The 20,072-nt window shown below is 43.4% G+C and overlaps 4 protein-coding genes across 5 annotated transcripts; all 4 read left to right on the top strand.

Annotated features, from left to right (window-relative positions):
* Window positions 1–36: 36 nt before the first annotated feature.
* Window positions 37–2,582, top strand: CG44433 (uncharacterized protein). Its single transcript, NM_001144230.2, has 2 exons — window positions 37–2,000; window positions 2,056–2,582. The coding sequence occupies exons 1-2, from the start codon at window positions 196–198 to the stop codon at window positions 2,414–2,416; spliced, it is 2,166 nt and encodes a 721-aa protein (NP_001137702.1). The 5' UTR covers window positions 37–195; the 3' UTR covers window positions 2,417–2,582.
* A 31-nt stretch (window positions 2,583–2,613) lies between these two features.
* CG44435 (uncharacterized protein) lies at window positions 2,614–8,132 on the top strand. 2 transcript variants are annotated; one of them, NM_001299656.1, is made up of 4 exons: window positions 2,614–4,402; window positions 4,546–4,765; window positions 4,827–6,682; window positions 6,739–8,132. In NM_001299656.1, the coding sequence occupies exons 3-4, from the start codon at window positions 5,716–5,718 to the stop codon at window positions 7,968–7,970; spliced, it is 2,199 nt and encodes a 732-aa protein (NP_001286585.1). In that variant the 5' UTR covers window positions 2,614–4,402; window positions 4,546–4,765; window positions 4,827–5,715; the 3' UTR covers window positions 7,971–8,132. The 2 variants fall into 2 exon arrangements, with proteins under 2 accessions (NP_001286585.1, NP_001286586.1); NM_001299657.1 differs by lacking the exons at window positions 2,614–4,402; window positions 4,546–4,765 and having other exon boundaries at window positions 5,642–6,682.
* CG44434 (uncharacterized protein) lies at window positions 2,614–8,132 on the top strand. Its single transcript, NM_176226.2, has 4 exons — window positions 2,614–4,402; window positions 4,546–4,765; window positions 4,827–6,682; window positions 6,739–8,132. The coding sequence occupies exons 1-3, from the start codon at window positions 2,747–2,749 to the stop codon at window positions 5,648–5,650; spliced, it is 2,700 nt and encodes an 899-aa protein (NP_788406.2). The 5' UTR covers window positions 2,614–2,746; the 3' UTR covers window positions 5,651–6,682; window positions 6,739–8,132.
* A 5,143-nt stretch (window positions 8,133–13,275) lies between these two features.
* edl (ETS-domain lacking) lies at window positions 13,276–19,285 on the top strand. Its single transcript, NM_079062.3, has 2 exons — window positions 13,276–13,866; window positions 18,423–19,285. Exon 2 carries the CDS (start codon window positions 18,450–18,452, stop codon window positions 18,981–18,983), a length of 534 nt encoding a protein of 177 aa, NP_523786.2. The 5' UTR covers window positions 13,276–13,866; window positions 18,423–18,449; the 3' UTR covers window positions 18,984–19,285.
* Window positions 19,286–20,072: the final 787 nt, after the last annotated feature.

The following is a 20,072-nucleotide window of genomic DNA, read 5'->3' as shown; positions in this document are numbered from 1 at the left end:
TTACCAATTGTCAGGGTTTTTCCAATAACAGATATGGCACCAAAAGTGCATCCAAAATTTTCAATGAACCCACAAGCCCCAATTAAACCAGAAAAAAAAACTATTCAACGGCAAAGCAAGCCAGCAGAAACTTTCAGAGTCAGCAGTTGAAGAACAAAACCTCAAGCGAATCAATAAGAATCCATTAAATCCAGCATGGTTCGGAGAAGGGTACTGACTAATTCGGCCAAGCAGGCTTCGATGAATGCCTATCAGCAGCTGTGGCAGCAGCAGCAATTCGCCCGAGCTCCATTAGTTGCCGCTATGCCAGAATATTGGCATTCCGTGTGCAACAAATTTGGTGGCGCCATGCCGCGAATGGCGGTTTTAGCTCCGCCGGAAGTCAGTAGCCGGAAATTGAGTCGTTTGCGAGGGCAGCTAATGAAATCCCAGCGAAAAAGCGCTTCGATTCAGAGCTTCATACCAAACTACGGACTGCAGCAGCATCCTCAAATGCAATTTCAAAGGGGCTATCAAAACGCCAGCAATGGATCCTATCCAAGTCGAAGTGTTTCTAAGGCAGCTCTGCTGACACCCGGTTGCATCTTAGCTGCTTGTCAAAATCAAGGCTACGGTGGTGTTCCAGCAGTGGGAGTTGCATCCGCGTCGCAGCAGCAACATCTTCAGTTGAATCAAGGAAATTTGTTCAACTATCCGGGTGCAGTTAGTCCTTTGCAGTGGCAACAACAGCAGTATCAAGTGCAGCAGCAACACAAGCAATTTCTACTGCAGCAGCAACAGCAGCTGAAGGCAGCACCTGTTGGCATTCTGAAGAATTCTTCAAGAACTGGAGCTGGTCAGCAGCTCAATGGGGATTACTTTGCTGCCAGTCCTCCTCCAAAAACGAAGAAAGTGACAATCAGGAGCACATCTCCCACCCCCACCTCCACATATCAAAAACCCATAGTGGAGAAAATTAAACCTTTGCCTGATATTCCGCCAAAGCCAAATAAGAAATCCAAACTAAATACACTGAGAAAAGAGCGTCAGCAACTAGAGCAGTTGCAACTGCAACGTGAGCTACTCAAACAGCGAGAATCTATTCAGAATCAAAGAAAACAATTGAAGCGAGGGCATCAAAACCAAAAGGATTCGTGGAATCAGAAAACCCATCTGGAACCTAATACATGTGCAAGCTTCAATTTCGGAAAATTAGCAGATCGTTTTATAAAAGGCCTCAGTTGCGATTCAGATACAGAGACTCCCATGTTTACGGCAGCCAATGCTAAAATCAAGCCACTTAATCAAGGACATGATAAACCACATTCAATAAACTTTTCCTATGAGGGCAACACACTGGAGAAAAAACCCGAGTTGAAGGCCAAGCCTAAAAAGTTGGATTTGTCCAACAAGGAGAGTAAGACATCATCGACAGACTTGCTTGATCGCGTTTCCAAAGAATTTGATTTGGAAATTGATAGCAGCACAATTACGCTGACTACAGAGCAGAATCAGTCAAAACCGCCATATCAAAGTCGCACTTCTTTGACCGACAAGGCTACGAATACTAGATCATCAGACCCTCTGAAAAAGTATCTAAAGCCTGGTCCACAAAAAGCCACATCGACTACGTCAGCAACTAGTAAAGGATCGCGGAAAATGAACATCAACGAGCTGTTGCGAAACGAAAAAGTCAAGGGGCTGGATGACAATCCCACGTGGCAATCGCTAATGCAACTGGTTGCTCATATGTGCGAGACCAAGGAGAGCGAGAAGGTCGATAGGGAGCAAAAGAATCGATTGCTGGCAGGATCTGGTGCCGATGGTCTTCAGAAGCAATATTCCGTATACCTAATGGTTACCTCTGATGAAGAAGACGACGACAACGACGATAGAACTTTCACCAAGACCAATGATGAACAGAAGGGCATTGATCTCAAATTGGGTAACCATCAAGGGATTCATGGGGGGAACGAGTACGTCCAGCGGTGTAGCAATGTCTACGAAGCGGAGCATCCGAGGTAAATTATGATGATGAATGCAAATCATTATTTATGCACCTTTTTATTACCATAGGCTCATTCGCCACAAACGCTCGAGGAAGAGATTGAATCCCCGCCTGCGTGATCTTTCCATACCCTATCCCAATACGCAGACTCAGTTACCAATGAGAAGACCACTCCACTGGCCCAAGCCGGATTACTCCAAGACACAGGGTCGTTCGAATCGTACTCGAAGTCCATCACGTGCTCGATCCTACTCCTCAGCCAAGAAGGTTGTGGCCAAGCGAAGTCAGAGGTCCTTGAGAGCAACGCTCGACGAGAAGCGAAGCTGGCGTTTGTGGCAGGATCTTCCGATGACCGCCAAAGCTCTGAATAAGGCTTATAGCCGCATGCTGAACCTATCAGGAGCTATCCGAAACTCCGCGGATATATAGAACATCTATAGCTTGTTTTGTAAACTGACCAACTTCAGATCATCGACGAACACCAAAGTGCAGCTTTGTTTTATGATATTTTCATTGAAGAACAAAGCTGACCTTTTGTTTTCGTCTTTAATCTGAGATTTTATTCCTGCTACAAATAAAGACTGTTTTCGGCTTTAAAGGTTAACTTCGATTTTTATGTCATACACACACACATCAAAAATGTTGGGCTATACCGATGTTTTTTTACACACATTTCACGCATAAGAAATATCTCTAAATTATTTATATCCAAAAATCCATAAAAACAACGGATGTTAAAACTACAAGAACCAGTGCAAAATGGCTAATCCATGTGTTATGCCCGGTCAACTTTCTGGCAAATCTTTCTTGGCCATTGAAAATGCAACTAATGGTTTGAGCTCAAGCACCGACAACCCTGAAATATCAATGGATCTAGGGCAGAGAACTAAGCTCAAGAAAAGTGCTTCGTTCACAGGTCTTGGATCCCATTTTGTCGGTCTGACGCTGAATCCGGAAAGGAGACGGAGGGTTTCTGGCGGGGATTGCGAGTACTATCAGCAGCCGAATTTACTGCGAAATCCATTGGTCGTTAGGAGTGGTAATATACCAGATGATGAAGAGTGCCATCCCAATTGCCCTTATCGAGGAAATTATCAAGCACAAAACAATTGCGAGCAGCCATCGAATCAATATTATGATCATCGCTATCAGCATGAACAACCTGCACAGAATCAATCGTGTTATTGTGACAATAGAACACCCCAACAGAGCCATGGGCAACGCACCCAATCCCAGCCAAAGGATCGACATGGAAATGAACAACCTGCACAGAATCAATCGTGTTATTGTGACAATAGAACACCCCAACAGAGCCATGGGCAACGCACCCAATCCCAGCCAAAGGATCGACATGGAAATGAATGTGGATGCGATCAACCATCGGGCAGAAGAGCTTACAGGACACCCTCCTCGCACTACATGGAATACAGGGAGTTTCAGCACAGTCCCAAACACAATCCTGCTATAGAGAAACATAGAAAATATAGTGAATGTCCTCCAGAGTCACAACGAAAGAATCGAGAATTGCAAAAGAAGACCTCAGAGTGCAGTTGTGGATCTCCAGAACGCAAAAGAGTTCAGAAAACTAAACGATTGCAAAAACAACCATCTGAATGTAGCTGTGAATCTGAAGAAAAGCAACATGTTCAGAGTAAACGATTGAAGACATCATCATCCGATTGCAGCTGTGGGGATGAACGTTCATCGAGAAGACCGCAAGTTCATAGAAAAAGTACCCCGGACAAAAGTTATTACCTAAGAAAACCAATTCCAGCAGCTCAAACTTGTTCCGTTCGTTGCCATGCTCGTTCCCACATTCAAGGACCACCACCTCCACCGGCCCCAAAACGAAAATGTCCTGCTGCAACACCGCCACCGGTGTGTAGAAAACCCACACCCAAGACCAAGCCAACGAATACGCCAAAAGGTAAGACCAGGCAATGTGGTGCCTGCAATCGCTGTTCCGACGTAGAAAGCGATGCCAATGACTACGTGGAGCACCATCGTTCCCGCACGGAGGTACTTAGGAATCCCCTGATTCAATCTCGTTCGGAGTATGATGACAATGGTGTTCCTCCCTACGAGAGCTATAGCGAAGAGTGTCCTGTCCAGCGAAGAGAACGATCTCCTAGTTGCAAGCGAACCAATCCAGAGAACCGTAGTCGTAAGGAACCACCAATCTGTTCCAATGAAACCCTAATGGAAAAGCCGGTGAAAAGCTATCGATTTAGTTGCCCCGAGAATGGCAAATGTGCGTCATGTCGAAAACTTTGCCCGAAATGCCACAAGGCTTTGGCTCAAAAGAAGAAAACTTCTTCGGCCAAGAAGTGCGCAGCATCGGTGGCCCAAAAATGCTGTCCCATGTGCGGATTACTACCCATGATGCCGAATATTTCCATTCCGGACGTTGGCAGTGTAAGATAATTGAGGCATAGCTCGAGTTATATCCTTCCACAAATAGATTTTCATATCATACCATTACCATATATAATCTTTTCATAACAGCTGCACTATAAACACTCAACTGACAGCTAATTTTGTATGGTTTCCTCCCAAAGGGCAACCGCATTATCTACAAGACTCTGGGTAGATGTCGACCGAGGAAATTGCCCAAGACACGATACGAATTGACCATTTGCTGTAAGAAACGCTGCCAGGGAGGTCGGAACTCACACTACATGACGGGCACTGTGGCTACGAGTTTGAAAAAAAGGGCCAAGGCGGCAATGACTGGGGTTAATCCAGTGGCGCCACCGCGTATGTCAAGTCACAGACAGGGTTAGTATGTTCGTGGCATTCAGAGATACATTCTCTTTAACGCAAAGATCTTTCTTTGAAGGTGTCAGACAATCCCCTTTTCCACCTCTGAATATGCCCAGTCATCCAGTATCGCAGCCGACAGGACACGTCAGGAGTGCGAGCCGAGCAGGTCACTCGTATTTAGACCAGGATCGCTCTAGTCCATCAACTTCTGCTCAGCCACGTGAGAGACCAGCTGCTCCGCCACCATTTAAAATGCGTTCTCCTTCTGCGAACGTGGTGCAGAAGTCAGAGAAACGGGAGGGAGAAAAGTACCAGCATCCTTCGCAGCAAAGAACAAGGACTATGCAGCCCGTTATAGAGATTCATAGTACTCCCAAGGAACAAGCCACTGCATATAGATCACAACCAGAACCAGGACCATCAAATAGATCCCAAAGAGAACCAACGAATAGATCCCAAACAGAACCACCAGCATCCAGTCGATCTAGACCTGAAACCCCCGATCTACCAACATCTTTGATAGCACCCGCTTCAATGGATGCGGAGATAACCGAACCCGTTCGACGTGGAGCTTCCTATTTGGGCACTGAGTTGAATCCCTTCTACAGGGGTAGTTTTCTTAGAGTTCGTCACTCAAGGGATTCACCTCAGAGCCGCTTGAGTCCCATTCACCAGAGAGGGGAGATCTCGGAGGTGCCCAGGCCGCCAACAGTTCCTGGAATGGGTTTACCCGTAAAGTATACGAGGTTAAGTCAGCTGCAGGCATGGGTATTTGGAGACCCCTTCGTAAAGGGTAAAACCAATACGGGAACCTGGAGCTGGCGCCAAATTTTTGGCCGCAAAAAGAAGAGTCCTACTACCAAGGATAAGCCAGCTAAGACAATGGACGCCAGTACATAGGCTTAGAGTCTGATGTCTAAATAGTAACTCTTTTAAAAATGAAACATTTCGTCAAAAACAAAATTATGGGCCATTTCCGAAGTTCAGAGCAGCAGAGAAAAGATGCGGGCCAGGGAAGTCAAACGGATCGTTCCCAAGATAGTCAGGCCGAGGTGTGTCCAAATCCACGTCCTCCTCCCCAAAGATCGTGTCCTGGTAGCCAGAATGAACCAGAGAAAATGTACGTTCTGAAGAACTGCGATCGATGTCAGGACTATAAGGTGCAACCTTGCAATTGGAATTGTAAGTGTCGAAAGAAAAGGGCTCCCTGCACAGGTCAGTGCAACATTTCGTATCAGGATAGATCGCCAACGCATTCCCAGGACAGCATTACAGAAGCGGTGATACCAAGGACCACGTCCTTGTCTGAGCCATCAAAGTCCTTACATGACCTTGCCTCAGATCGTCGAATGGGCGGCAACTGTCCCATATGCCAATTTTGTGGTCAAGAGGAGATCCGTCAGCCAGGACAGAATATGTGTGCACAGTGCAATGAGAAGATCCAGGCAGCCGTAGACAATTACCATGTGCAGTGCCAAGGACAATGTCAACCGATAGCGGGGCAGCCGTGTCCTTATCAACAAAATCAACCGCAATACCAGCCACAACTACAGCCAGCTGATCAGTGGCAACAGTTGAGTGGAAATCCATATGAAAACGGTCAACAGCGTCAGGGAGAACAACCGTTCAACATAATTGTGCTTCAGGATTGCAACAATCATTCGCTGATCGATCAGCTAACAGCTGCCATAAACCGCGGTGGCGGTCAAGTGAATATACAAACGGGAGCTCAGCAATCTGAAAATAACAACTACTCAAATAACTACCCCAATAACTATTCCAATAACTATCAAAACAATCCGCTATCTGGTTATATAGACTACGAGTACGTAGACCTTAATCGCAAGGAATATGGTTACGAAGCGGAACGAGACGATCGCTACGACTATGGATATGATCCTTGGCGCCAGGATCCTTACTACCAACGAGATGGTAAGTTGATACAGCGTGTATACTTATGTTAGTATTCTATAGCATATTATGTTTAGGCTACGACGACGACGGGTATCAGAACTACGGATCATGCAACAGCTACGATTGTCCCGCCAAAAACAGTGTCAACCAGAAATTAGAATCCCCAGACACCAACAATCAAACTGATCAGCCTTGGAACCAGTCATACGATTATGGCCAATCCAAAAGTTGCACCTGCAGCTGCCAATTCTGTCGCAAGGCTTTCGAAACCAAGGATAAGCTGGCTCTGCTCATTGCCCAGGCTTTAGAGATCTTCATTAGTAATAATAATACCAAGGAAGAAAAGAAAAGTGAGCAGACCAATAAGACTAAAGCAAAGAAAAAGAAGGTGGCAAAGAGCATAGGTGCGGAATCAGGCGAAAAGACTGCACCACAGTCCAAGCAGGAGAGTTCCGAGCACGTTGGCAATTTGCGAACGAAGGATACTCCAAGGTCAAAGGCGAAGGAAACTCCAAAGGAAACTCCACAGTCAAAGACGAAGGAAAATGCACAAGTCAAAGAAACTCAATTGGGAAACGAAAAGAGTAGTAAGGGAAAATTTAGCTACCAATCCACGCAAAGTAACAAGACGATTTCCATCCAAAGTTCGGCACCCAAAGTAGCCAAACATTTGGGACACCAATTCAAGGTGGCAGCGGCACACAACGAATCCAGCCACGATGAAGATAGCATGGCATCCCACAACAAGACACCATCATTTTTCCTGCCCAACTGCGAGGAACATCGCTGCAAGCGCAATTGCAATGGGCTTTGTTCGCGAAAACCGCATGATTGTGGTAAAGGTTGCAAGTCGAGATGTCGCGGTCCCTGCTCCAAATCAGGCGGAGGTGATGGGCGTAGCCGCAGGAAGGGATCGAAAAACAAGCAGCGATCCAATCAGAGGCATTCCCGTTGCCAGCAGTGCAACCAGGGTGAGGGTCGCCAGTGGCAGGAAGTTAGCGCCAACGATTGTCCGGCGGGCATGAAAACCGGGAATCGAAATGCTGGAGGCAGCGGCGTTGTTAAGAACGCACTCTTGGGACTCAGTCCCATTGCCCACTATCGACCCGGAATGCTGCAGTTTCCCGTGAATTACCTACTGGCGGGCACCAATTTCCGGCGAAGGCTCGTTCGCACCGCCGCCGGCGTAACGTTGCACCAGAATCCGTACTCGAACGAGGACGATGCCAAGGATCTGCCCAGCTTTCCGTGCCGCCAGAAGACTAGCAGCCCCGACTGTCGAGCACCCGTTAAAAAGTGGCTCTGAGCTCCAGAACGCGTCGTCGAATTATATGCATTGTAGCGTATCGAAGGACGTAGATGGTTATCCTTCGATCCATACAGTGCATACGTTCGCCCAGACGCGTAGTGGCTTATAGTTTTCTTTTTCCAAATTCTTAAGTAGTTCTGATTAATATTTCACAAATGCAATAAACCGGTTAGGATAACAGCACCATCAACAACTGTCGATTTTAAGGTTTTTAAACTATCTTGAACTCGTATTTGCATCCATTCTAACGTGTAAAATGGGTTACAGTCCTAGCCCTTTAGTAAATTTACTTGTCTTTTTCTACCCGCATCTGCATTAATCCGTTTATTTGTCTGTTTGCCTCGTTTGCAACAATCCAGCAAATTTCCAACTAATTTCCGGATCTTCCGGCTTCCGTCTTCCGGATGTCCGTACGTCCGTCCGTCGTTGGCACTGCCGTTTCCGCTTCCTGTGGCCCAGATTAACCGCTCTGAGCGGCTCGAATCAAAAGACGTGGCCAGCAATGAGCCGGGACAAACAATTAACGCCACAGGCGTTTCCTCATCGCCACCGACCAAAAGTCACTAATCACCGGCAATATTTTGGGAGTTTTCAATTTCGTACCTGAGCGGAAACGTGAACGAACAATGGGCTCAGAATCAAATTGAGCCTGCTGCAGCAGCTTCCTGCACTGCATTTCACACTGCCTCGAAATGAGAAACTAATTTGGTATCCCTGCTGCGTTGCGACTTGCCACATGTCCTGCGGAGAGGCTGTCAGGATGAGTACACTCTGGAAAAAGTCGAGTAAGGATTGTGTAATATTTTTCACTAATTTCGATATTTGAAGCTGAAAATATCAGCAACAAAATTTTAAATTACTATTTAATTTAAAAAATCAATTTTCTTACAAGGAATAAGTAGCCCTTGTTATTTGGTAAAAAATCAAAATATAAAATATTTATAAACCAGCTAAGATGATAGGTTCGGGGCTCAGTGTATAAATGTTAATTGCAACGCTCAGCATTCTACGCACTTTTCTCCGCTCAGCAGGACATCCTTTTCCTTGTTATTGTTGTTTGACAACATTTGTTTTTACAATTCCCTGCGTTTCACGTCCTTCGTTTTCTTACCCCCGCTCCTGTTTTGTGTACAGAGTACGCGCCTTCCCATCTCGATTCCCGTTTCCGCTCAGAAGTAGCCTTAATTTCTGCCCTCGCACTCCCGACCTCGAGCAACAGATGAATCCTTGTGAGTTGTGAGAGCTCCTGCAGCAGGAGGCGGACCTAATCCCATGTGTTGTTTGGCGAACGGGATGCGGGCAGGAAATGCAATTGTCTAGGCTCAAATATTTGGCAAATGCGACGAGCCATTCATTCAGCGGATGCACGTATCCATGAGTTGTCGATTGGTATCTGTATCTGGGCATTGTTCTGTTTGTTCTTGCCAAACGGTATCCGTTAGTTTGTTTTCAATTGAACATGTCATGGGTTCACATCTTAAGTATATCTTTTAGTAATTTATGTAGTTAATAGCTATCATTCTAAAATTAGTACTAATTAAAAAAAGTATGTTTTATGGATGTATCTTTTTCAGTTTACTGACAACGTAAGCCTAGTTAGTTAGTTTCTGGCACTTAGCTACCAATCTCTTTCCGTAGCTAAGTACTTCCCTAAGCCCATAATCACTTCCCTACCTCCATAAAGACATCCTACTTCCCCTCGAGCAGAGCCGCCTACAAAATCGTGATCGGATTGAATCTGTGTAAGTGGTTTAACTAACAAAGAATCTTCGCCTCATTAGAGATTTCCCTTCGGAGACAATCCGAAGCCGCTGAGCTTTCCACACACAGTTTTCTGCTATTTATCTGTGTTCTATGCGTGAATTGTTCTGGGGCATGTTGTTGTGGGTTTTCGTAAGTTTATTGCCCGGTGGGTTGGACCACAAACCATTTACGTGACACGTTTTGTAAGTTCCCCATTGTGGACAATGGTGTTGTTGCCGTTAATCAGATTCACGGAGCATTTCTTCATCGCCGTTCTCTTTATTTACTTTCATTGTTATCATTTGAAAATGCCTTAATCCGAATTTATGAAACGAAAGCGGAAGTCGGCTGTGGCTTGTTGCCCCATTGTCTCCGGTATTCGGTGCCCGGTTTCCCAGCTCCCGGTGATATACCCATCAGATCTTGCCTTGGATGCTACACTCGAGATAAATCATTTGTAGCAAGATCATATCAGATAAAAGAAAATTCTATATCAGTTTAAATAGCTCAACTAACTAGAACATAGAATACTTGTATTAGTAAATTAAGAAAAGAAAAGTTTTGCCACTGTTCTTATAAAACATAGTTAAAGTTTTATGCAGAATATTTCTTTAAGTGTATAATCCCTGGCCAACTGTGTGGCCTTTCGTTGCAATGTTTGTGTCTGCCGGTTTCTTTACGAACGCGTCTTATTTTTCCAGCTTTTTTTTTTTTTTATTTACGGTTACTTGATTTCGGTTTATTATTATTCCCCTGATCAATTCGAACGTTTTCGTAATAAGATTTCAGTTGGAAATTTGAGAAAAACCAGGAAAAAAGCGAAGAAAACGGGGAAAAACATGACAGCTGCTACGCCTCCGGCGAAATTCTACGAAGGAAAACGATGAAAACTTTATGACGGAAGATGCCACACAATCTGTTTATTGATTTATAGTCTGGCGAAAGTGCCAATAAAACTGGAGTCTGCTTGGGGATTAGTTCAGCGGAGGGGAATCCCCTCGATGGGATCGTTAAAATTACCATCCTATTCCAACACTCGCTGCATCTACTTTCTGTATATTTTTGTAGACCTTTAATGACTAGATGGAGCCAAGGAAATTTTCAAAACTATATATCTATGTATATATGGCTCGTAAATCGTTTAGTTCGGGGTTGGTTTGGCTCTATAAATAGCTGGCGACACCCCGTATATGGGATGGATATTTTTGGGAATTCGATATATTTCCATGGCACACGCCCCCCCATTCTCAATCCGAGAATCCCAGTTCTCGATCTTCATCCCCACACAGCTGCCAGATGTAGATACATGCGTGTAAATCAACTATCGTGGCCGATCGTGTTGGGGGATTTAACTTCCTTTGCCGGCAATTTATGCGCAAACACAATCCGGACCCGGGCACGTAATTGAAAATCAACAAAGCTAAGCAAATATCCACCCAGGCATTCCTTTTGGGCAATTATCAGCCGGACACACAGAAATTGCCTCACTGCGTCACGTACGTGCGCCTAAGTAAACATCCTTTTCGGGTCTCTCCTTCCAACGGCATTATATATTATATATATATGTACATATATTGTTTTTTTTGGCAACTCTCATTGCACATCCTGTGTCCAAGACGATTCTTATCGCCTTCGAGATACTCGTACCTAATGCTTAGATTCAAATTCCGATTCCTGGCCAGACAATAGGGAAAAAACGTTGCAATTGGATGCAAGGCAGCTGTTTTGGCTTGGGTTCGTATGTGGACAGGATGAGCCGGGGATTAACTGTATGTGCACTTGGAAAAAACCCATGCAGGATTATAAAATTAGTGAATAAATATTCAAACATTCGCTTGATCACTTTTATATTGATATTAAAGATACTGCTAGCTTAAAATTATAAAATGGTCTATATTATATTCTTAAAATCAAAAGTACTTTTCAAGTTCTGCTTGATTTTACATTATTTTTTTGTGGGTATACATTTTTCTCCGTGTGTCCTTATCTACGCGCGTCCTTCGCATCGCAATTAGAAATGATTAGAACAACGCCGCAATCAATTAAGGAAAATGGTACCTACTCAATTTATTTGCCCGGCGATCGACAACTGCTGATAAACAAGCCATTAGATGCACTTGAGATCGCAACAGGACACCGCTTCAAAGAGTAGCTGCTGCATCTGCGCTGCAATTCGAGTGCAGCTGATCGATCCTGCACCTATGCACCTTTTTCAGGGCGTACGCGTGCCCGTGGGCGTGGTCCTGCAACTACTGATAAAATTTCCAAGTAAAAACTGGCGTAACTCGATCAGCGGCATGATCCCGCCTCACGCGATGGTTAAAAGGATTCCAGCACGCACTTGACAGCTCTGCACACATGGCTGACCTACAGTACAGATAAATATATATATGTATGTATTACCATATGCTATACCATTCCGATTCGAATCCCCAAAAAGGATCTCCAGAGGTATCCCGATATCGCTTGGCATGCGTGCCAGCCGCAAAACATTGAAATGCTTTTTAGTGCGCGGCAGGAAAAGGATTTCCTGTAATTACTCGACGATCAATGCTGGCTGAATAATTAGGAACGTTCCACGAAATTAATGAGTTAGTTACTTACAGAATTAATGAATGCACAAGTGCATGATAAATCTTCGAAAATTGTTAATGAATATGGTGATAAATTAAGTGTCAAGGTCTAGTCATAGAAAACGTGGAATAATATAGGAAAAGTACAAAATATAAAGGTTATGGATATTTGTATATTCTTTTATGACATATTAATTTCAACATTTTATTTCAAAACATGTTTTTAATAACTACTCCTTAAAATACTTTTTTTTCAACTGCGCACAGAAGTGTCAAAGACACTCGATGACAGCTTCCAGAAAAGATATTTAGAACATTCGAATGCAGGGATTAACCCGACGGATTGCCTTTCTCTGGCTGTATGTGAATCTTTCGTTTCCTTAATACCCCTATAAATAAGAATACAAATACCATAAAGTCTGTTTTCAAATCCCTTAATCCTTGAACAAAAAAGTTCATACAGCTAAAGTTAACCCACATTTCTATAGGCCAAGGAACTATTCGTATTTCCTTCATTCTGGAAGCCAAAGAACCTCTTTTCATTGACCTTAGCTGTTGGCTCAATAAGCAGGAAAGATTGTTCGAAATGCGGGTCTGCATATACACTGAAACAAAAAACTAAAAATTTTCAATATATTCACCGATATTAAGTCAGTAATAAACTATATAATTCTATACTTTGATATGATTTATTTATATAAATTAGGTAAATATTTATATATAGACATATATCAAAAACTAAATTCTTAAACATTTGTTAATAAGAACAAAAATTAAAGTTAACGCAATAAGTAAAAATATTTTTTTTTTTTAATTTTTCCAACTTTTAATTGTCCTTTTAATACTAATTTCTTTCTGTACGCGATCTACAAATATGTCCACAGCTGTTGTCGAGAGAAACTGCAGAGCTGAGAAGCCGGGCCGAAATTCGAACTCGAATTCGAAGAGAGCGCAGTCAACAAAAACCGCTGCACGAGCACGATCGCAATCAGTTGAGAACGTGGAGCGCGCGCGAGCAGAACGCAGACACAGATACATTTCTGAGCTTCATATAGATTTGCAGTGCGCATTACTCACTCATCCGCCAGATACAAAGATACGTTTCGCAGTACGCCTGACGATTGCAACTGGCAAACTGGATTTACCACCCCAAAAAAAAAAAATAAAATAAAAGAAATAACAAAAAATAGAAAACCAAAACAATAGCCACAACTACAAATCGTGTTAAGTGAAAAACGAAGCCAATTGCAGTAGCAACGAAAAACTTTCAAAACCCGAGCCATAGCGAAATAGGAAAAGTAGTTCAGAGCGTGAAAAATACGTTATATGCTGCAAAAGTTGTGAAACGAAACGTATCCGAGAGATACAATCCCATTGGGAGAGCGAGAGCCAAGCAAAGTGCAGTTTCCAGAAGCAGATACCATTTAAACATATTTATAACCCAACCGAAACCAAACAAATAATAAAGGCTGAAAAATTCGAATACACCCAAAAAAACAAATTTTCCAACAACTCAACCTCGACGACGACGATTCGCAACACAAACTATTGTTGGATTAACATTTTTTTCGATCAAGGTAAGTCGGTTTACATATGCTGTTTTCATTTTTTTTTTTTATGGCCATCATTAACACTCAAAAGCATTCCGAAGGTTTAAGTTGACTCTTGGCTTTTATAGTTGGTATGTAGCTGTCTTGCAGCCCAAAAACCGACAAAAGTTGTCTGTCAGTTTTGATGTGACTCTGGCTAATTGACCTCCAAGCTGGTGTTTTCATAATTAAGCTAAAATGAAGCCGAGCGGTAGTAACAAATTGAAAGTTCACGTAGATACATATTTCAAGATATCTTGAGGTTCGACTGGTTCGGCATTTGCCAAGGGAAATAAGCTACATAACGGCTAAGATACATCTTTTGGGCCAAAAAGAGGAAGACCACCTTGTGCTGCTCGACTGATCCCTTAATAACATACAATTTCGTTCTGTGCACTAACAAAGCGACACTTAAAATGCCAAGACGGCAGCTGCAAACAGAATTGTTGTGGCCAAGTCGATAAAGATGCATTCGGCTGGATGGTTTCGTGGTTTCTCCCAGTTATTGGACCCGTTTCTCTGTTCATTCTGTTCTTCTTGCTCACACTGAATGCGCGCGCATGCGCAAAGGATATGGAGTTGTATGGGCGTCGAGGGTTGCAGCAGGAGTGGCATACCGTTTGCCCCGCGTGTTCTGGGTAATCTTTGCAGCTGCAGGACTGAACAATCTGCACCTGGCCTCGCCCGCTTAATTAATTTCCCAGCTGACTCAGCTCGCCGTCGTTCTTTCTCGTGGGGAGGTGGAAATGACAAACCTCTGACTATGCCACTCACTTTGATAAGCACTTACTGGGCCATCGGGCAGGGGACCCACTTCCTGCTGACCCAAGGGCGGCGAGGAGCTGGGGATCAGCTGCAATGGCTCACTTCGCGATGACACGTGCGAGGCGTGAACAGTGAACGCGGAACATACATGAATCCCCTACTTTCTTAGTTCCTATCACATTCATTTTAATTTACTTGCGCTACTGCACATTTGACAAGACTCAAAGCGATTCGAAATGCATTTGGCGCCATTTGGCCGCACGGTACTTATATTTTTAAACGCATCAGCGACAACAAGACCGAAAGTCGTCACACATCCGTCCATCACACATTGGGGGCCACAGTGCCGCACACTGAGCGAAAAGGTTGTGTGCGAAAAAAATATCTCTCAAGAAATAATATAAAAATAATATTAAAGATTAAAAGCACTGGGACTTTATTCCAACTCTACTGGTCGAATAATAGCCAATTTTGTTGTTGCATTGTGACTATTTCTCTCAGTGTGCAGCGAAATGATGAATGGGGCTGTTGGGGGCAGACAGAGACGGCGCGACAGCGTCACAGTGCCACTGAATGAGACGGCAATAGCAGACGTCAGGCAGACGATGCAGTTGCGCTGCCTTCGCCTCGATGGCGTTACATGATTTGTAGTATCAGCAAACATACGTCACAACAACAAAAACAACAACAACAACAACGACAAGATGTGGCAGCATGTGCACAAATGCAATCCGGTTCGCTTGCCCGCCAAGCTAGACGAGCAAAAAATGTTTATTTTTAACAATATTCCACAGATTATCATCTGTCGTCGTCTGATGCACTTCGATGAATGGGCGAGTTTGTTGCCTTGAAGGCTAGCCAAGAAAATGAGACTTAGATTTTAGCAAATTAACAAAACAACAACGGACTGATTATTAGCATGATATAAAAATATCTCACTATTTACTTAGTCATTTCATCCAAATATCGCCGATAAGCCACTGGCTCATTTACATTAGTCAGATTAGTTATTCTGCAAGCGGATTACACGCAAATTCTTACAAAATATGTCAATTTAAATTTTTTGAATATTTGGAAATATTAAATGTTAATGCCTGTGGCCCTGCAAAACTCATACAAATTGTGATCCGCGGAGAAGAATCTGTTTAGTTGAGCGGAAACCGCTTGAAAGATGAAAAGACAAGCCTGGAGAAAGAGGAAATTGTGGGGCATAAACACCCGCCGACAAAAACAGACAAGATACACAGATACAGATACACGCTCGAAACAGCGAGAATCACATATATTTGGCGGATAGCAAATTACGCACTTAAAGTGCTCGCCAAATGACAGGAAACGCGTCATTTTTACGAACTTCAAATTACGATTTTTTTTTTTTTTTTGTATTACGTTTCCTTGTCTTCCGGACACTTAAAGTTCTGCATGTGTGAGTGTTGGTTTAGTGGCTGCTACTAAGTAGCATGAGAAGACAGACTCAATATATTTTCGTGTATGCAATTAAAACTGGCGCACATTTCCTCATTTATTTGTGCGAGTGTATTGGCGGGCATTTCCTTGAAAAAGGGACATGGGGGTGTGCATCCTGTGCGCAGCGGATATGCGAACGTTGCACCGACGACTCAACTTCCTGCCATTGACTTTTGTCAACCGAATAGTAACTGAAAACCATTTCCCTTTCCTTTTCCTTTTCCTTTTTCCATTTCCATCCATTCATCCATCCACCGAAAACAAAGCGAAGCGTGAAAAACAACGCGTGCTGAGCACGAGCTACCGATCAACTCGAATGTCAATGCCATATGCTATATGTACATATAGGATACAGGGTATACTATAGTTGGCTCCCCTCCCCGACAACACGAATCAATCACTTCGAAACTCAATTTGGGTGGGTGGAGGTGCATTCGAGTCAACGGAAGCCTCGCAGACAGCTCCCTTCGGCAATTGCTGACTAATCCGCTCTGGTTTTCCATTTTTCCGCTTTTCACACGCTTTTCGCGCGCGTGGGAGTGAGAAACTTCGGCCTTTATTGGCTTCTAACGTGGGCGGAAGTGAATGCAGTTTGTGAATGCAGTTTGAACCAAATGTCAAGAAGATTGCATGCTAATTTGAGTTAATATATCATTTAGTTAGGATCGTATAATAATGGATAAGTTATTTTAGAGCCTATGCTTCATGGGTGGGCTTAGTTTATTCCACTTTAAATTGAATTTGAAATAATGTGAAATAATTGAATTCCGCCCGCTGGGGGACCACCCGAAGATCGACCAGACTTAGGGATTCTTAATGGGTCATTCTCCACCAGGGGGTTCTACTTCGAGGGCTTTGTTATTTCCAACTAATGGTGTCTGGAGTGTCGCTCTACTAAATGTTTCAAATTGTTTATGGCAACCGCTGTGATTCACCATTTCGTTTTGATTGCCGTGGTCTGTAATATCTGCTTTCACTTCTACACATTAATCGTAACTTAAGATTCGATGGATGCATTACCTACAATATATACCTACTGCTGTGATGCATTCCTATGGTTTATTGCTCTGAATGTTTGTTTGTAAATAAGTAGATAAATAAATATGTATTCCCAGAAGAATCAAGAGTAAATAATTTTGAAAACACGTACATATGTATCAGAAATGGCGATAAAGATATACCCTATTTCCTTTTGCCAGCTTGAGTCACAGTTTCGTGGGAATTTCTTTGAAGCCGCCAATGGGCTGTGTAATTAAAACCACTGCGTCGTCTCCTTACGCATTTCCTTGAACGGAAGCTCCGGGGAGCTCATTCCGGAAAACTATTAAGGTTCCCTTTTGGCGAACTGGGAATCTCGACGCCGCTCTTCCGCCGGCTCTTTCCCGTTCCCATTGCCATTCTTACCCACATTCGCATTGACACCTTTTATGATGATCCGTCGGCGGATGTACACATATATATATATTTTTATTTTGTTTAATACCACCATTTCGGTGGCTCTTTGTTTTGCTCGCCACATTCGCAGCTGCCAATTTGGCTGGTAATTATTTCCGTTCCACTCTGTTTTGACCTCATCACCACCATGTCCTCCTCCTCCTTATTCTCCTTGGGCCGGATTCCCCCTGATCTCTGACCATCTTGTTTGTAATCGCAATCGCAGCTTGGCCTGCGTTTCTATGTCAGCCACATGCCGATACCGCCGGCCCCGCCCCCTATGTTTCCCCCCCATTCAAATGTGACCGCCGATCGATATGACAGCCACCGCTTCGTAATGATTATTCAGCGCTTCCTTTCGCTCGCCATCCGCCGCGATCCGCTGACGCCGCCCATTCCGGCAGCAAGGTCAGATTTAATAACGAAATATTAATTCGAAAAGGAAGTTCAGCAGCCGATAGGCGAATAACAGATACCCTCATGCAAAGTATAGCAAAAGTCAAAATATGCTTAGCAAACTTGTTTGTTGTTAAGCTGGCTGATTTTTTGAAGTTTTGTATTTCATCAGGAATCATATGTTTATGTGTATATCATTAAGATTATAATCGCTCGTAATCTTTTTGTCAATATACCCTGCAATCGTGAAAGAGCGAGGGTCATCACACTTGTGATGTGTACAAATCGGCGTATGCGTGTTATTATTTATATTAGTATGCGCTTGTTTTGTTGTTTCTTGCCGTTGTAACGATTAAAACAATTGCCAGCTTGTGGAAAGCATTTCCGTTGTACTAACCCCATCACTTGCCCGCCAATGTGCCGCTTTCGCCCGCAAAACGTGAATCACAAGCCTTAATCAGCAATTCTTACTCCACTTTCAGAACTCAAACGTTGCGAACGGAAGCGAAATGCAAGTGGAATCGAGCTATACCAAATATGCCGGACGTGTGCCACCTTTGGACCTCACCCAGGTGAATGGTGGCCAAGATTTGTGGGGCGGCAATGGTGGCGGCAATAACGCATCCGCCAGACGCCATCTGCATCATCCCTATCAAATGCTGGACAAGTGCCGCGGCGGAGTAACCCTGATCAGTGCATCATCCGCCATCTCATCTACATCCAACTCCTCCGACGACAATAACAATCGACTGATGAGCGCTGATGATGGCACCACCAGTCTGCTGCATCCCTTGGGCTCCGATGGTCTGCCTCTGGATCCGCGCGATTGGACGCGAGCGGATGTCTGGAAATGGCTCATCAATATGGCCGTATCCGAGGGATTGGAGGTCACCGCCGAACTGCCACAGAAATTCCCCATGAACGGCAAGGCATTGTGCCTGATGAGTCTCGATATGTACCTGTGCCGAGTTCCCGTGGGCGGCAAGATGCTCTACCGCGACTTCCGGGTGCGACTCGCCCGAGCAATGGCCCTGCTATCATAGGGATTACCCATATATCTCACGGATACCCAGTCCTCTCTATGGTTGTACATATCTCTAGGATTCGATTAGTTAAGTTCTAGTTATGCTAGCTTATAATGCCTAGTCCTTAGTTCTGCTCGTCATTTAAGTATTAGCGATAATATTCTGCATTTCAATATGGTCAAAGATTGCTTCAAGTTTTCAATTCATTTTGAAAGAAAAGTGATTGGAGTGAATAGAATAAAAGATTGAAGTTACAATGCTGTCCTATTAGTTAACTAAGTTCGCATATGATGAAAATATAAAATGAAATTTTATAACTGAACAAGCTGGTGTATTTATTGAAGGAACTCGTTGGTAATTCACTAGTGAAATATATTGTTTGCAATATATAATATTATCTCTAGCTACTTTTAAAATTGTAATCATACTTTGGGACCTAATGTTCTGTTTATGTCTTTCACAATTTCCCGCAGACGAACTCACATTGACAAGTGAAATATACGTTTGCCCAATTAGCACATCATTAAGTCCCAACAAATGCTCCGAGTTGAAATTTTGGATGGAGCCACACACCACTAACACCCTTAAAAATATGTACACACAGACAAGTGCAGTAAACTCATTGTTATTGTTGGCCAGAAGTTAGTGCCAACATTTGTTTAGGCCCGAGCCATACATAGATCAGCAGAAAGTGTTTATTTTCCAAAGACTTTTAGGCTGTGTGATTAATGTGGGTGGGGAAACAGGAGTTACGACTCGGTAAATAGGGAAAAATGCTACTACTTAAGATACTTCACATAAATTAAAAGAAAATTTGGTAAATATATAAAAATGACCATTGAAAACTTATTGTATATCAATAGAAGTAATCTATAAATATGCATTACACTTTACATTTTTAATAAGATATAATCATAGTCTAGTTGAATTTCCGAATAATACAGGAAATTAAAGCAAAAAAAGCGGAAACCTCCCGGCAAATGCAACCCAAATTTCCCATTTAAAATTCAGCTGTTGCAAAAAACGCAGCGCAACAATTATGACAATAACAATAACAATAACGGATAACGATAATCAGCATCGGTAGTCAAATAGAACCCGGATAGA

Source organism: Drosophila melanogaster, chromosome 2R, assembly GCF_000001215.4.
Source record: "Drosophila melanogaster chromosome 2R".
Lineage (NCBI taxonomy): Eukaryota > Metazoa > Arthropoda > Insecta > Diptera > Drosophilidae > Drosophila > Drosophila melanogaster.
This window is presented reverse-complemented; position numbering and strand designations above follow the sequence as displayed.

Excerpts from the sequence above, each read along its gene's own strand:
- CG44433 (NM_001144230.2), top strand. The coding sequence starts at position 196 with ATGGTTCGGAGAAGGGTACTGACTAATTCGGCCAAGCAGGCTTCGATG. Across the intron at positions 2,001-2,055 it reads TACGAAGCGGAGCATCCGAG|GCTCATTCGCCACAAACGCT; the intron begins GTAAATTATGAT and ends TTATTACCATAG.
- edl (NM_079062.3), top strand. The coding sequence starts at position 18,450 with ATGCAAGTGGAATCGAGCTATACCAAATATGCCGGACGTGTGCCACCT.